An 18,855-nucleotide genomic window follows, 5' to 3' on the forward strand; every position below is an offset into this window, starting at 1 on the left:
AAAGTGTAATGCTTCCTCAATTTTCTACTTGTAATTGATCTGTCTCCTGGGCTCCAAACCTATATTTCAACTGTTTTGAATATGTATATCCCAATGTATATCCTAATGTAATTTTACATTTTTTATTTAGATAAAATTCACATTGTCAACACACAAAAAATTCGGATGTAGAGAAACTGAAACCCAATATAGTTTCATCTCATCCCTGGAGTACTGGCTGGGCTTGGTGGCTCATGCCTGTAATCCCAGCATTTTGGGAGGTAGGAGGATTGCTTGAGGCCAGACCAGCCTGGGCAACACTGTGAGAACCCAGCTCTATGAAAAAAAAATCAGTCAGGCATGGTGGCACACACCTGTAGTCCTAGCTACTTGCGAGGCTGAGGTGGGAGGATGACTTGAGCCCAGGAGTTCAACACCATAGCACTCTGGTCTGGGCAAGAGAGTAAGACAACTCAAAAAAACAAAACAAAACAAAAGAATACCTTAGGCTCTATATTCCTTCATTCAACAAATATTAATTGAACACATACTATGTGCCTGATACTGTACTATACACTGGAGCATTCACCTAGGAAGCATGCCAAATTAAAATCATCTGCCTCCTCCAGTCCTGCTTTTCCTCCTTCTGAGAATAACAAATTCACAGAAAATAAAGTAGAAGTAGTTCTTAAACATATTTAAAAATGTTCAACTTCAGTCAAAATAAGAAATACTGTTTTTAAAATATATCTGTTTAGCAAGGATAATGCACACTAAGTTGGGAAAGGAATGGTTAAAAAAAGGCACTCATATATGCTGAAGGAAGTATAAGTTGTTATAACTCCAATGATATTTTATATTATCTAGCAAAATTTAAAAAGCACATGAGCTTTGACTCAAAAATTCTTTTAGGAAATTATCATATATATGAAATATTATATATATATTCAACAAATATTAATTGTTGAATTAATGTTGAATAATTCAACTTTTCTCTCAACTCATGCCTGTATGTCTTTTCACTTGTTTCATCACCTGAAAAATGAAGGCAATGCTTTCCTTACGGGGACATATATATATATATATATATATGAAATAGAGCAATGTATAAGAATATCCACTATAACACTGTTTGTAACAGAAAAAAATAGAAACAATGTCATGTCCATCAATAGAGTACAAATGCAAAGTATGGTATAAAATGAAAGAAGCAGACATAGGAGGAGGCAAGTTGACAAGAATAAGAATCAAAGTAGATTACGGTATATCTATTGCTATAGCACAATCACTGCTATGGAAAAAAATCTAAGATATTTTAATGAAAATTTAAAATGAAAAAACAAGGCACTAAACAAGTGTATAGCCTGCCACTATTTTTGTACTATGTTTATATTTCTAATTTTTAAGAATAAGACAATTTCAGTAAATTACACACACAAAACCCTCCAGTTGTTCTTGAGTTCATAGAGAATAATCTCGATTATTTAATATGACAGATAAGAAATTTCACATTCTGAACCTCACTTATCTTTTCAGCTCATCTCCTACTTTTTCACTGTAATACTCGATACTCTAGCCATAACAATGTATAGTTTTCAAAATTCAGCTTTTCTGTCAACTCCTGCCTATATGTCTTTTAACTTGTTTTATCACTTGAAAAATGATGATAATGGCTTCTTCATGGGGATGCAGTAAGAATTAACAGATACATGTGCCTTCAGAACACTGTTGCAATTTTTTGAAAAAAGAATTAATTTATACAATGCAAGCAAAGTTTCAATGCCACAAAAGCTCATTAACTGCTACTTTTGGAAATGGCAGAGAAGGTGATTTGGATCAACCTCAGGTAGAAGGCAACTAGATAAGCTGAAAAAACTTACAAAAATAAATCTGCTTAAAGGCATCTGAGTGCTAACAATGTAGTCAAGAATAACTGAGCCAAAACCCAGAGAATTCACAGAGGTGATTTCGGCATTTGAGGCTGCTTTTTCCTGAGGGTTTGCTTATGAGAGTCAAAAACACTGGTAAACCCTTCATCCCTCTTTTTTTTTTTTTTTAGATGGAATCTCAATCTGTCACCCAGGCTGGAGTGCAGTGCAGTGGCACGATCTGGGCTCACTGCAACCGCTGCCTCCCGGGTTCAAGTGATTCTCATCCCTCAGCCTTCCAAGTAGCTGATACTACGGGCACATGCTACTACACTCGGCTAATTTTTTAAATGTTTTGTAGATATGATTTTACTATATTACCTAGGCTGGTCTCAAGCTCCTAGGCTCAAGCAATCTACTTGCCTTGGCCTCCAAAATGCTGGGATTACAGCCCTGAGCCACCATGTCCGGTCAGTAACAATGACAATATTCTTGAGAGTCTTATAAGTTCTCAAATTTGAGAACTATAGAATTATTGAATAGAGCCAAAAAAGAATTAGAGGACAATCTTCTCAGAGAAGTCTTGAGAAGCTGGAGATCAGAGGCATCGATCTCCTTGAGAATTACTAACATCTGGAACTCTACTCCTAATTTAGAGTACTCATGCAAAGTATAAGCCTCTAATACATATCACTGAAAATTAAGAACCCATGTAAAAATATCAAAGTACTAGTTTTTAATTTTTGTTTAGTTTTTAAATTCTCTAAAAATCTTAGTATTGCAGAAAAGCACTTGATACAAAAAGTTGCACCTACCCTTTCTCAATCACATGATCCTTAGAAGAATCTGGATACAAAAGTGCACTCTTCCAGGGCTTTTGAGTTGCTGATTTTACTCCAGGTGATTTATTGGAAGACTTGGGAGGTTGTGATAAGCTGAATTCTTCTTTCTAAAAGATGGTAACATAATGAGCAAAATGAAAATAAGAGAGAGAAAAAAGCACAGCTCGCACCTATACCTCAAATTTATTCTGATCACTAGAGTACTTTTTCTTTCACTCTGCCTCCTACAATGCTTCCCATTAGAATACAAATTTTTTCCTTCTCCAACTCCTACTTTTGCAAGCAGCAAAGTGGAATCACACAGCAATTTAGACTATAAAAAAGGAAGAGCCAAAGGCTTATATCCTTACTTCCACCATTGTGAAAGAAGACTCTTTCCTGGAGAAAGAACGTTGTAAAAACTATTCTTTTTTCTATAATTGAATAGGTATTAGAGCTAGATGTATGTATGTGTGGCGAGGGCTTGGGGGGTGGTGGTGTCAGCGGTCACAGGGCAGGCAAATGAAACAAAGATACCCTTGGTCCACATAAGAAGGGCTCTATATCTTAACAGTACTATATCCTTCCATTTTGGGGCATTTTTTTTCATGGTTATTTTTCCCATTCTTAAAGAGTTATTTATGGTAAAAGTTAACAATTTAAATCCAGAATATGAGATGCATGGATTAAAAAAATTATAAACAACTAAATGTCCAAATGGAGAATGGGATATACATAAATGTAGCATTCTATAATACTTAAAAGCAGTAGTTACAAAAATGATGGCACACATGGATAAATCCTTATGATAAAACAGATAATCAGAAAACAAGTCTAAGTACAGTAAAACAACAAATTCACAGAAGAAGCCTAAAAGAAAATAAGTTAGTAGTTGTCTGGAAGTAGGTGAGATCAGAAGTGATTTGTCTCTTCTCCAGTTTCCAAATTTACAGTAGTTTTATTATTTTTTATAATTTCAAAAACAAACATACAAAACTTTTCTAATATGTCAACTTCCATTAGAATATTATATACATTGCAAGAAAGCAAGGAATATACTTATAATATTTTATTATCCAGAACAAACAATAAAGCCTTATATATACTCTATGTAATAACTACTAATAATTTTTAAGAATTCTATAAAGAAAATTAATAACAAGTATAGTCTATATATAACTTCCCATATAGGGCTTACATCTGTTTTAGTAATTCAGAACACAGCATGACATTAAACAACACTCTGTAAATGAGAGTTACCACAGGAGGCTGAGCTTATTATTTAAAGTAGATAATACAAAAGTAGCCAAATTTATAGAAACAGAAAGTAGAGTGGTGGTTACCAGGGTCTGTGGGGATGGGAAAAAGGAGAGTTGGTCTTTAATGGGCAGAGTCATATTTACAGGATGAAAAAGTTCTAGAGATCTGTTTCACAACATTGTGAACATAACTAACACTACTGAACCCATACATATAAAAAATGGTTAAGATGACAAATTTTATGTTATGTTTTTTACCACAATAATTTTTTAAGGCTTCTTAATAAATAAGGCTTCTAGAGATCTGTTTCACAACATTGTGAATATAACTAACACTACTGAACCCATACATATAAAAAATGATTAAGATGACAAATTTTATATTACGTTTTCTTTTTTTTTTTTTTGAGATGGAGTCTTGCTCTGTCGCCCAGGCTGGGGTGCAGTGGCCGGATCTCAGCTCACTGCAAGCTCCGCCTCCCGGGTTTATGCCATTCTCCTGCCTCAGCCTCCTGAGTAGCTGGGACTACAGGCGCCTGCCACCTCGCCCAGCTAGTTTTTTTGTATTTTTTAGTAGAGACGGGGTTTCACCGTGTTAGCCAGGATGGTCTCGATCTCCTGACCTCGTGATCCGCCCGTCTCGGCCTCCCAAAGTGCTGGGATTACAGGCTTGAGCCACCGCGCCCGGCCATATTATGTTTTCTACCACAATAATTTTTTAAGGCTTCTTAAAATAAAAAAACTAACATATCATATAGACAAAGGCCTATATTAGACTTTTTGAGCTTGCTGGCTTTGGTGAAAGCTAGAAGTAGCCAGAAAGTAACTGATGGGGATGGGTGGGGAAACAAAAACAAAACAAAAAAAAACTAAGAAAGGGTCACAGTGGATTGTAGCGTAGGGCGGTATAAAGGAACTGCTCTACAGCATGAGTGTGATGGTGGGTACACAATGTATACTTTTGTCCAAATTTACAGAACTATACACTAAAAAGGTTGAATTTTGCTGTATGTAAGTTATACCTTAGTTTCTGTAATGGAAAAATAAAATGGAATTGAGGTCTATTCCTTAGAGTATTTTCTGCCAAGGAGAGAGAGAGTGAGATCAGAATAAGTTGTTCAACTAGAAAACATCAATGACAGCATACGGTAATAATTTTCAGGAAGTCAAACGAAGACAACAGATGAGAAGTCACGTTTATACCACTTTTTCACACAAGCTAATCTCTGCCCACTCCTTTGGCATTGTTCTCTTCTCTTATTCGAGTTCCTTTCATTAACCACGTCACTTATTTTTTCTTCCCCCTTTCTTTTCAGCTTGATAATGTTGTTTGTACAAATGTTCATATGTTATCAGATGATGTGCTTCCTGTACTACAGCTCCAAGATGAGGAAACATTTGTGCACTAAAGTGACATTAACTTAAAATGTGGTCCCCAGAGCAGCAGCAAGAGCATCACCAGGGAGAGAGCTTGTTAGAAATGCAAATGAGGCCGGGCGGGGTGGCTCAAGCCTGTAATTCCAGCACTTTGGGAGGCCGAGGTGGGTATATCACCTGGGTCAGGAGTTTGAGACCAGCCTGGCAACATGGTGAAATCCCATATCTACTAAAAATACAAAAAAAAATTAGCCGGACGTGGTGGGGGATGCCTGTAATACCAGCTGCTTGGGAGGCTGAGGCAGGAGAATTGCTTGAACCTGGGAGGCGGAGGTTGCGGTGAGCCAAGACCATACCATTGCACTCCAGCCTGGGCAACAAAAACGAAACTCCATCTCCAAAAAAAAGGAAGAAAAAAAGAAAAGCAAATGAATCCTTGGGTTCCACCCCAGGACTACTGGATTTTGATCTCTGAGTGAAGCCTAGGAATCTCTATTTTAACAAGTTCTTCAACTGACTTTTCTGCTAAAGCTTGAGAACTACCAGTCGATAGTAGTGCTTCACATATGAATCATCTGAGAATCTTAATAAATTGCAGCTTCTAAAATGTGGCTCTAATGTTCAGGAAGGGTTGAGAACTTCAGTTGTAAGCCAATCCCCTGATTTTACAAAGTAAAATTCTGACCCATTCCAGATCAATTAAATCAGAATCTCTGAAGGTGAGACCCAGGCACTGGTATGTCTGAACAGTTCTTCAGGTGATTCTAATGTTTCCAGAGTTAAACCACAGACAGGGTTAAGGTCCCTCCAGCTCTAAAACACTACTTGTAGAAGTAAAACTTTAAAAACTGCATGATATATCTTCCTGCATTTTAAAATAAGACATCCTGAATATAAAGCAATCTTTCCAAGAGGTTGTATGTGACTATATGGCCAATAACAGTTAACATGTGACACCTTTAAGGGCTACTATGACTAATAAGGCTCTTTACTTCTGAAACACAGGTAGTATCTACAGTTACTACATCTCTATGCCAAAATGTAGGGTTATTTATTTCTTCTCTACAAAGTAAGTTAACTTTTCTTCTCTTTTTAAAGTTTTCCCCTTTATGTTTTGTACTGTTTTCCCCATTTGAAAAAATGCTCACGACTTACAATTCAGCTATTGCTACTTCTCACTCATTCATTTAATTTATACTTACTCAGCAACTATTATGTGCCAGGCACTGTTCTAGGCACTGGTGAAATGCACTTAAAGAAAAGTTCTTTACATTCTAGTAGGAGGTAAAAGACAATAAAGAGATAAATCACATTGTAATAAATATAGTAAAGCAAAATAAAGGAGGGCAAAGGGTATAGATAGTGATGGAGGGTATGTGAGCTATTCTACATAAGTGCGCTTATATAGAAATAATAAGCCTCAAGAATAGCCTCTCTGATTAAGTGGCACTTGAGCAGACACCTAAAGGAAGTGAGGGGAAAAGCCATGTGCATATCTGGAGGAAGAGTGCTCTAAGCAAGCACAAAGCCCTGGAGATTTTTCTGTGGTGCCTTCAAAGAAGAACAAGGACACCAATGTGGTTGGAATGAAGTAAGTTAGAGTGGTAGGAAATGAAGTCAGAGGGTTAGCAGGAGCTTATACAACTGTGTAAAGACTTTGGATTTTATTCAGAGTGAAAAAGAAGACCACTGGAGAATTTTGAGAAGATGAGTGGCATGATTTTATATATATATATATATATATATATATATACACACACACACACACACATATACACACACACACACACATATATGTGTGTATATATATGTGTGTATACACACACACACATATATACACACACACACATATATATACACACATACACATATATATATGTGTGTATGTGTGTATATATATATGTGTGTGTGTGTGTGTGTGTGTGTATATATATATTTTTTTTTAGTTTGAGACGGAGTCTCGCTCTGTTGCCCAGGCTGGAGAGCAGTGGCGTGATCTCAGCTCACTGCAAGCTCCGCCTCCTGGGTTCATGCCATTCTCCTGCCTCAGCCTCCTGAGTAGCTGGGACTGCAGACACCTGCCACCATGCCCGGCTAATTTTTTGTATTTTTAGTAGAGATGGGGTTTCACCATGTTAGCCAGGATGGTCTGGATCTCCTGGCCTCGTGATCCGCCTGCCTCAACCTCCCAATGTGCTGGTATTACAGGCGTGAGCCACCGTGCCCGGCCATGATTATATATTTTTAAAGGCTCACTTTGGCTGCTTGGTAAAGAACAGACTGTAGGTTTTCTTATTTCCTAAATGTTGCAGCTTGTACATTAGCAACAATCACAACAAAGCTTATAATGAAAATTATCAGTGCACAAACACTCAAGCATACATATTTTACTACAAACTTAGTAGAGATCAAGGCATGAATGTACACCCTACCTGGATCTCAGGTATCTGTGGAATGCAAGATTTGGGTCTTAATGGCAAGAGGGTTGCCATTTGTGGAAAAGGGTCAATATCCTTCCTTGGTTTTGCTTGACGGAGGTGCCAGAATTTCAGTTCAGCACTAGCGTATTTTGTTGAGGGTGAATGAGTAACACAGAATCTTGGTGCCCTGTTTGTTGGAAAAATAAATGTAAGATTGAACTAAACAATAAGCCTCAAAAATGAAAAGCCCACAAAATACATAATAGCTGTGCTCACAATTAACAGTCTCGCCATACTCCTTTTCTAATAACTTCTACTTCTTTCTCTACTGCCTAGCCTTGAAAAAATATTTTTCTATGATATGTCAGCTGCCTGCAATTCCATTCACTCACATAAAAAGGCAACATACATTGGGAAAAACATCATAAGTAAAATTATGTTCAAATTATTAGCTGCTTGATAAGAAAACTAAAAATATAAAAATTCGCTGGGCATGGTGGCGGGTGCCTATAACCCCAGCTACTCGGAAGGGTGAGGCAGGAGAATTGCTTGAACCCAGAAGGCGGAGGTTGTGGTGAGCCAAGATTGTGCCATTGCACTCCAGCCTGGGCAACAAGAGCGAAACTCCAAAAAAAGAAAGAAAGAAAGGAAGGAAGGGAGGGAGGGAGGGAGGGAGGGAAAGAAATCTGTCTATCCATAAAGGAATTTTTAAAACAACTTACAGTTTCTAGTAAAATAAATAAGAAATGTACTTGGGATAATTTTTAAGCACTTTGGCATTTATCTATAATAAAAAAAAATGGTAGAATAAAATTAACATTTAAAACATATAAACTTTTTTTTTTTTTTTTGACCGAGTCTTGCTCTGTCGCCCAGGCTGGAACGCAGTGGTGCGATCTCAGCTCACTGCAACCTCTGCCTTCCAGGCTCAAGCGATTCTGCTGTCTCAGCCTCCCGAGTAGCTGGGACTACAGACACTTGCCACCACGCCTGGCTAATTTTTGTATTTTTAGTAGAGACAGGGTTTCACCGTGTTAGCCAGGATGGTCTTCATCTGCAGACCTCGTGATCTGCCCACCTTGGCCTCCCAAAGTGCTGGGATTACAGGCGTGAGCCACCGTGCCTGGCCTATAAACATTTTTATAATGCTTAAGTATGCTACTAAAGTAAGTTATAACGCATATTATTTATTTTCAAGCTTTAAATTTGAAGGTAAGAATTAACTTTACAATAATTTATATAAATCAAAGACCAACATTACTGCCAGAAACTTAGAGAAAATAGTGTTAAGGCCACTCTTAATTGGATAGATATCATGGTATTCAGTATGTGGGCTAACACTTTATTGGATATAGGGTTAACTCCAGCTGTAAGAGCCTGCTGGTAATTGCTTCTTGGACCAGGTCTTCCCCTTAATGCCACAGCCCAAAGACTAATTCTTATTCCATATTTCAAGGCCTGGTAGAAAATTACTTCCCTTTAAAATAGGAAGAATGACTATGCATGATGGCTCATACCTGTAATCACAGTACTTGGGGAAGCCACGGTGGGAGGATTGCTTGAGGCCAGGGGTTCAAGACCAGCCTGGGCAACATGCCAAGCTTGTCTCTACAGAAAAAAATTTTAAATTAGCTGAGCATGGTGGCATGTTCCTGTAAGTCCTATCTACTTGGGAAGCTGAGGTGAGAGGATCACTTGAGCTCAGGAGTTCTAGGCTGCAGTGAGCCATGACCATGCCACTGCACTCCTGTCTGACTGACAAAGTGAAACCCTGTCTCTAAAAAAATTTCAAAAATTTTAAAAATAAAGTAAAATAGGAAGAAGATGGATATCTCTCCCAATATGAACACAGATTGGGAGTGAAAGAGAATCCAAAGTCCATAATTAGTTTAGGATCAGAAGGCATTCTGTATAGATCTCTGTGGTCATTCTACGCTATATTTCGGAACCTTTACTTGCAGATTTGGAAATATTCAGAATTACATATTTGCATGTCAACCAGTAAGGGGGCATATCTGTAGACTTTTATCAAATAAATCATACATGGGATGGCTGGCAGAACTCCTCATGGCCCATGGTGATGGTGGTTGTGGGGCAAGGCTCCTCCACCTTTGGAAAGGGGAGGGAACAGTGGGAAGCACTACAAGTTATGCTTTGAGTGTCAGCTCAGCCACAGTACAATAGTACACCAGGTAGATTTCTAAGGTGCTTGACTCTAGTCCCTGACTCCTGGATGGCAACTCTGGACCCACCTAGGGCCTGCAAGAACTTGCCACCCTGAAGGGAAGGACACAAGCCTGGCTGGCTTTGCCACCTGCTAATTGTAGAACCCAGGGCTTTGAGCAAACATACACAGTAGCCAGGGAGTGGTTACAGCAGGGTTTGGGCAAGACCCAGTGCTATGTGAGCTTCAGATCTGACCCAGCACAGTCACAGTGGTGGTAGCCACACTCCACTCCCAGCTTTAGGTAGCTCAGAACAGAGAGAGAGACTCTGTTTGGGAGAAAGTAAGGGAAGAGAACAAGAGTCTCCACTTGGGGTCCAGAGGATTCTCCCAGATATTGTCCGAGACCATCCAGGAGGTACCTCTATGAGTTTGCAAGAACAACAGCATTACTAAGCTTAGTGTGCCCCCTAAAGCAGATGCAGCTTATATCACAATACCCAAGTCCTTTCAAATATCTGGAAAGCCTTCCCAAGAAGGATGGGTACAAACAAGCCCAGGTAGTGAAGACTACAATATCTACCTGATACGGTTTGGCTCTGTGTCCCTACCCAAATCTCACCTTGAATTATAATAATTCCCACATATCATTGGAGGGATCTGATGGGAGGTAACTGAATCATGGGGCAGGTCTTTCCTGTGTGTTCTCCTGATAGTGAGTAAGTCTCACAAGATCTGATGGTTTTATAAATGGGAGTTCCCCTGCACAAATTCTTTTGCCTGCTGCCAAGTAAGATATCCCTTTGCTCTTCCTTTGTTTTCTACCATGATTGTGAGGCCTCCCCAGCCATGTGGAACTGTGAGTCCATTAAACCTCTTTGCTTTATATATTACCCGGTCTCGGGTATGTCTTTATTAGCAGCATGAGAATGAACTAATACAGTAAATTGGTACCAGTAGAGTGGGGTGCTGCTGTAAAGATACTGAAAATGTGGACGCAACTTTGGAACTGTGTAACAGGCAGAGGTTGGAACAGTTTGGAGGGCTCAGAAGAAGACAGGAAGATGTAGCAAAGTTTGGAACTTCCTAGAGACTTGTTGACTGGCATTGACCAAAATGGTGATAGTGACACGGACAATAAAGTCCAGGTTGAGGTGGTCTCAGACGGAGATGAGGAATTTGTTGGGAAATGGAGCAAAGGTGACTCTTGCTACGTTTTAGCAAAGAGACTGGTGGCATTTTGCCCCTGCCCCAGAGACCTGTGGAACTTTGAACTTGAGAGAGATGATTTAAGGTATCCAGGGGGAAAAATTTCTAAGCAGCAAAGCATTCAAGGGGAAGCACAGCATAGAAGTTTGGAAAATTTGCAGCCTGACGATGCAATAGAAAAGAAAACCCATTTTCTGGGGAGAAATTCAAGCTGGCTGCAGAAATTTGCATAAGTAATGATAAGCCAAATGTTAATAGGCAAGACAATGGGGAAAATGTCTCCAGGGCATGTCAGATACCTTCACGGCAGCCCCTCCCATCATAGGCCTGGAGGCCTAGGGGAAAAAAAATGTTTCTGTGGGCTGGGACCCCAGGCCCCCTGCTATGTGCAGCCTAGAGACTTCATGCCCTGTGTTTCAGCTGCTCCAGCGTGGCTAAAAGGAGTCAAGGCACAGCTTGGGCCATGGCTTCAGAGGGTGCAAGTCCCTCTGAAGCCTTGGCAGCTTCCAAATGGTGTTGAACCTGCAGGTGCCCAGAGGTCAAGAATTGAGGTTTGGGAAACTCTGCCTAGATTTCAGAGTATGTATGGAAATGGCTGGATGTCCAGACAGAATTTTGCTGTAGGGGCGGGGCCCTCATGGAGAACCTCTGCTAGAGCAGTGTGGAAGGGAAATGTGGTGTTGGATCCCCCACACAGAGTTCCCACTGGGGCACTGCCTAGCGGAGCTGTGAGAAGAAGGCCACCATCCTCCAGACCCCAGAATGGCAGATCCACCAGCAGCTTGCACCGTGTGCCTGGAAAAGATGCAGATGCTCAAGGCCAGACCATGAAGGCAGCAGGAGGGAGGCTGTACACTGCAGAGCACAGGGGCAGAGATGCCCAAGACCATGGGAACCCACCTCTTGCATCAGCATGACCTGAACATGAGACATAGAATCAAAGAAGATCATCTCAGAGCTTTAAGATTTGGCTGTCCTGCTGGATTTTGGACTTGCATGGGGCCTGTAGCCCTTTCGTTTTGGCCAATTTCTCCCATTTAGAATGGGTGTATTTACACCAATCCTGTACTCCCATTGTATCTAGGAAGTAACTGACTTGCTTTTGATTTCACAGGCTCATAGGCAGAAGGGACTTGCCTTATCGCAGATGAGACTTTGGACTGTGGACTTTTGAGTTAATGCCAAAATGAGTTAAGACTTTGGGGAATGTTAGGAAGGCATGATTGTGTTTTGAAATGTGAAAGGAACATTAGATTTGGGATGGGCCAGGGGCAGAATTACATGATTTGGCTTTGTTTCCCCACCCAAATCTCACCTTGAATTGTAATAATTCCTATGTGTCATGGGAGGAACCCAGTGGGAGGTAATGGAATCGTGGGGGTGGGTCTTTCCATGCTGGTCTTGTGGTAGTGAATAAGTCTCATGATATCTGATTTTTATAAATAGGAGTTCCCCTGCACAAGCTCTCTTGCCTGCAGCCATGTAAGACACCTCTTTGCTCTTCCTTTGTCTTCTGCCATGATTGTGAGGCCTCCCCAGTCATGTGGATCTGTGAGTCCAATAAACCTCTTTCCTTTACATATTACTGAGTCTCAGGCATGTCTTTATTAGTAACAAGAGAATAGACTAACTCTTCAATGCCCAGACACTGAAGAACATCTGCTAGCTCAACATCATCCAGGAAAAAACAACCTCACCAAATGAATGAAATAAGGCAACAGGGACCAATTCTGGAAAAACAGAGATATGTGACCTTTCAGACAGAGAATTCAAAATAGCTGTGTTAAGAAAATTCAAAGAAATTCAAGATAACACAGAGAAGAAATTCAAGATTCTATCAGATAAATTTAACAAAGAGATTAAAATTGTTAAACAGAATCAAGCAGCAATTCTGGAGCTGAAAAATGCAATTGGGATTCTGAATAATGCATCAGAGTCTTAACAGTATAATTGATTAAGAAGAAATAATCAGTGAGCTTGAAGACAGGTTCTTTGAAAATACATAGTCAGAGGAGACAAAAAAAAAAAAAAAGCAACAATAAAGCATGCCTTAACAGTCTCAAAAGGGCAAATCTAAGAGTTATTGGCCTTAAAGAGGAGGTAGAAAAGAGAGGGGTAGAAAGTTTATTCAAGGGGATAATAACAGAGAACTTCTCAAATCTAGAGAAAGATATCAATATCCAAATATAAGAAGGTTATAGAACACCAAGCAGATTTAACCCAAAGATGACTACCTCAAGGCATTTAATACTCAAACTCCCAAAGGTCAAAGATAAAGAAAGGAACCCAAAAGCAGCAAGAAAAATAAACAATATACAATGGAGTTCTAATACATCCAGCAGCTGATTTTTCAACAGAAACGTTATAGGTCAGGAGAGAGTGGCATGACATATTAAAAGTAACGGCAAAAACCTCAATAGCATTTGCACCAACCTAATATTTAAAGTGCTGAAGGAAAATCCTTTTACCCTAGCATAGTATATCCAACAAAAATATCCTGCAAATATGAAGGAGAAATAAAGACTTTCCCAGACAAACAAAAGCTGAGGAATTTCATCAACACAAGACCTGTCCTACAAGAAATGCTAAAGAGAGCATTTCAATCAGAAAGAAAAGAACGTTAATGAGCAATAAGTGATCACCTGAAGGTATAAAACACACAGGTAATAGTAAATAAACAGAAAAACACAGAATATTATAACACTGTAACAGTGATGTATAAACTACTTTTATCCTAAGTAGAAAGAATAAACAATGAACCAATCAAAATTAAGAACTACAACAACTTTTCAAGACAGTACAATAAGATATAAACAGAAACAACAAAACATTTAAAAGTAGGGGGACAAAGTTAAAGCATAGAATTTTTATTAGTTTTCTTTTTGCTTGTATGTTTATGCAATGTTAAGTTCTTATCAGGTTAAAATAATGGGTTATAAGATAGTATTTGCCAGCCTCATGGTAATCTCAAACCAAAAAACATACAATGGATACACAAGAAATAAAAAGCAAGAAACTAAATCATATCAACAGAGAAAATCACATTCACTAAAGGGAGACAGAAAGGAAGGAAAGAAAGAATAGAACACCACAAAACAACCAGAAAACAACAAAATGGCAGAAGTCCTTACTTATCAATAATGACATTGATGTAAATGAGCTAAACTCTCCAATCAAAAGACACAGTGGCTGAATGGATGAAAAAACGAGGCCCACTGATATGGTGCCTACAAGAAACACACTTCACCTACAAAGACACATACAAACTAAAAAAGGGATGGAAAAACATGTTCCATGTTAATGGAAACAAAAAAAAAAGCAGGAGTAGCTATATTTATATCAGACAAAACAGATTTCAAGACAAAAATTATAAGAAGAGACAAAGAAGATCACTATATAATGATAAAGGGGTCAATTCAGTAAGAGGATATAACAATTTTAAATATATATGTACCAAATACTGCAGCACTCTGATATAAAAAGGAAATATTATTAGAACGAGAAAGAGAGATAGGCTCCAATGCAGTAATAGCTGGAGACTTCAACCCCCCACTTTCGGCATTGGACAGATCTTCCAGAGAGAAAAATAACAAAGAAATTGTATCAAAGTCAATGTCCTCATTGTGATATTGTACTATAGTTATGCAAGATGTTACCATTGGGGGAAAATACATGAAAGATACACAGTATCTGTTTGTATTATTTCTTTTTTATTTTTCTTTATTTTAAAAAATGGTTTTAATAAAATAGAGGTGGGGTCTTACTATGTTGCCCAGGCTGGTCTCAAGTTCCTGGCCTTAAGCAATCCTCCTGCCTCAGTCTCCCAAAGTGCTGAGATTACAGGCACGAGCCATCATGCTCAGCCTTCTTTGACTGTAAGTCTACAGTTATCTTAAAATAAAAAGTCTAGTGCAGATAAGTGACACAATCAGATCGATTACAGTCACATGGAACAATTCATTGATCTTCAAATGGTATATATTTTTTTCCACTATGCCCATTCTATTTCCCTTGCTTCAAGTCCCTCAAGTTCCCAAGTAAAACATTACCTCCCCTCTATATCCTGTGCATTTATCACACTTTCTTTTGTTATACTAATATCACATGTATATTCTTCCCATCATACTATGACCACAAGGATTTGATCATGTTTCACCCTTGTATTCTTAGCATAGCACTTAGCCTATAGTAATACTCAAAAAAAGCTTATTAAGATGATAATAGCAACTCTAGCTACATGTATACACACACACACACACACACACACCAATTTTATGAAATACCAATCACAAAAATGTCAGGTGTAGAAGAATGTGTTCCAAGCTGACAGCCAAATCAGGAACATACCCCTATTCACAACGGCCACAAAAAGCATACCTGGGAATATAGCAATATAGCTAGGAATACCTAGGAATATAACTAAGTAGGGAGGTGAAAATTTTCTACAAGGAGAACTACAAAACATTGCTCAAAGAAATCAGAGGTGACACAAACAAATGGAAAAACATTCCATACTCATGAATAAGAAGAATCAATATAATTAAAATGGCTATACTGCCCAAAGCAATTTATAGATTCAATGCTATTCTTATTAGACTACCATTGAGATTCTTCACAGAACTAGACAAAACTACTTTAAAATTCATATGGAACCAAAAAGAGCCTAAATAGCCAAGGCAATCCTAAGCAAAAAGAGCAAAGCTGGAGCCATCACACTACCCAACTTCAAACTATACTACAGGTCTATGGTAACCACAATAGCATGGTACTGGTACAATAACAGACACATAGACCAATGGAACAATAGAGAATGCAGAAATAAGACCACACACCTACAACTATCTGATCTTTGAAAAATCTGACAAAAACAAGCAACGGGGAAAGAATTCCCTATTCAATAAATGGAGCTAGGATAACTGGCTGGCCACATGCAGAAGACTGAAACTGGACCCCTCCCTTATGCCATACACAAAAATTAACTCTAGATGGATTAAAGACTTAAATGTAAAACTCAAAACAATAAAAACCATGGAAGACAACGAAGGTAATACCATTCAGGAAATAGGCACAGGCAAAGATATCATGTCAAAGATGCCAAAAGCAATTGCAACCAAAGCAAAAATTGACAAATGGGATTTATCTAAACTAAAGAGCTTCTGCACAGCAAAGGAAACTATCAACAGAGTGAACAGACAACCTATGAAATGGGAGAAAATTTTTGCAAACTATGCATCAAACGAAGATCTAATATCCAGCATTTATAAGGAACTTAAACAAATTCGCAAGAAAAAAAAAACATTAAAAAGTAGGTAAAGGACATGAACACTTTCAAAAGAAGTCATACATGTGGCCAACAATCATATGAAAAGAAGTTCAACACCACTGGTCATTAGAGAAATGCAAATCAAAACCACATTGAGATACCATCTCAAGCCAGTCAGAATGGCTATTAGTAAAAAGTAAAAAAAAAATAACAGAGGCTGGTGAGGTTGTGGAGACAAAGGAAGGCTTATACACTGTTGGTGGGAGTGTAAATTAATTCAACCACTGTGGAAGATAGTGTGGCAATTCCTCAAAGACCTAACAATAGAAATACCATTTGATACAGCAATCCCATTACTTGGTATATACCCAAAGGAATATAAATCATGCTGTTATACAGACACATGCACGTGTATGTTCACTGTAGCACTATTCACAATAGCGAAGATATGGAATCCTAAATGCCCATCAGTGATAGACGGATAAAGAAAATGTGGTACATATATACCGTGGAATACTATGCAGCCATAAGAAAGAACAAGTTCACGTCCTTTGCAGGGATATGGATGAAACTGGAGGCCATTCTCCTCAGCTAACTAACACAGGAACAGATAACCAAATACATCACATCCCCACTTATAAGTAGGAACTAAATGATGAGAACACATGGATACACAGAGGGGAACAACACACACTGAGGCCTATCAGAGGGTGGAGGATAGAAAGGAGGGAGAGGATCGAGAAAAATAACTAAGGGATATAAGGCTTAACACCTGGGTGATGAAATAATCCATACAACAAACCCCTAATGACACAAGTTTACCTATGTAACAAACCTGCACATGTAGCCCTGTACTTAAAATAGAAGTTAAAAGTAAATAAAGAAATAAAATGTAAATTCTGCTGGAAAAAAAAAGAATATGATCACCGAAGTTAAAAGGCAACTTAAATACTGTTTCACCTTATTATGGATTTAAAGTCATCTAAACATCCAAATTATCTAAAGGACAAGTAACTTAAAGAAGGCCAAAGATATAATAGTCTTGTCATTTTAGGTTTCCATAAGTCATATATCCGTAAGACAAAAAAAGTATAACTCACAACTGGCCTAAGAAAAGTGAAAGTAAGTAACTGATTCATGTTTTCTTACCAATACAGAAGTAAAGGTTTTAAAACTTCAGGCTGAATATTTCTTAAATGCTCTTCATTCCACTGTGATCCATCTAACAGTTTAAATTTTGATAAGATTTCTGCAGAAAGGTAGTAATCTCCATTGCTCACTAGATAGCATTTTTTCATCTTCTCAAGATGTCTGAAAGAAAACACATTTCCACATATACACACACACTGGTAGAATATTCAACTACCAAAATGTTTTCACTTCTGAAATGTTTCAGACAAGTAATGAACTATCTCAAAACCAACACTGAGTGTCAGAGGTACCATAATTTTTGTGGAGGTAAAGATACTTCTCACAGTTACGGAAATGGGAAGGGTATTTGTGACAAGCTGAATAAATGACCTTGCAAAGATGTCTACGTTCTAATCTCTAGAACTTGTGACTAAGTTACCTTACATGTCAAAGGAAACTCTGCAGATGTGCTTAAGTTAAAGACTTTAAAGAGATCTCCTGTATTATCTAGATGGTCCCATTGTAATCACAAGGATCGTTCTAAGAGAGAGACAAGAAGGTCAGCATCACAGAGAAAAATGTGAGGATAGAGCAGAGGTCAGAGAGAAGATGCTGTGCTGCTAGCTTGGAAGATGGAGAAAAAGTCCATGAACCAAGGCCTTCATTAGATGGAAAAAATAAGGAATTTGTTTACCCCTAGAACCTTCTGACTTCCAGAACTGTCTGAGAATAAATAAAACTCTGTTGCTTTAAGTCACTAAGTCTGTGGTGATTTGTTACAGCAACAGTGGGAACTACAGTGTTGATCCTGAAAAACCTATGTAGGCTACTTGCATGTAACTACCCTGACATGTCTTCAAAACTGGTAATGATCAATCAGGTCATGCTTCATAATCAACCATTTAGTGACCTCTGCTCTTATAGCTATATACAACAATGAGCTTTGTGATCTGAATGTCATTAAAATAAGTGGAATAACCCAGTGACTAGTATATACTCAGTCAAACCCTTAAAGGAAATTGCAATCTACTATAGTTGGTCTGCTTCAGAGCAGATCAGGAGACTAAAGACAAGTTAAAGACTTTCCTAAAACAGGGTTCTCTTTTCTTCAACTTACAGTAATCTAAAACATATAGAGCTGACCAAACAAAGACCTGAGCCCCATCAGACCTCCAAGAAGTTCTCTAGCAGAGAGACTCATCCAGATACCCAGCTACCTGGCATCCAACCAAGGATTATGGAATTTGTTAACCAAGCAGGCTACTAGGGAGAGTAGGTGTCTATTTTATGCTAGTGTGGTTATATAACTGATAAATTATTTTATTCTATAAAAATTATACATCCTTTTAATGTTATAAAAATGA

The 18,855-nt window shown here is 38.4% G+C and overlaps 1 protein-coding gene across 19 annotated transcripts in view; it reads right to left on the reverse strand.

Annotated features, from left to right (window-relative positions):
• The window catches only part of RGS22 (regulator of G protein signaling 22), a 152,817-nt gene that overhangs the window by 90,254 nt on the left and 43,708 nt on the right, over positions 1–18,855 (reverse strand). For all 19 annotated transcript variants that reach the window (XM_073999206.1, XM_073999209.1, XM_015455078.4 and 16 more), the window contains 3 exons: positions 17,510–17,671; positions 7,737–7,911; positions 2,663–2,796 (listed from right to left, as the gene is read on the reverse strand). In XM_073999206.1, the coding sequence (XP_073855307.1) occupies positions 2,663–2,796; positions 7,737–7,911; positions 17,510–17,671 (471 nt within the window). The remainder of the gene's footprint in view (positions 1–2,662; positions 2,797–7,736; positions 7,912–17,509; positions 17,672–18,855) is intronic.

Source organism: Macaca fascicularis, chromosome 8 (genome assembly GCF_037993035.2).
Source record: "Macaca fascicularis isolate 582-1 chromosome 8, T2T-MFA8v1.1".
Lineage (NCBI taxonomy): Eukaryota > Metazoa > Chordata > Mammalia > Primates > Cercopithecidae > Macaca > Macaca fascicularis.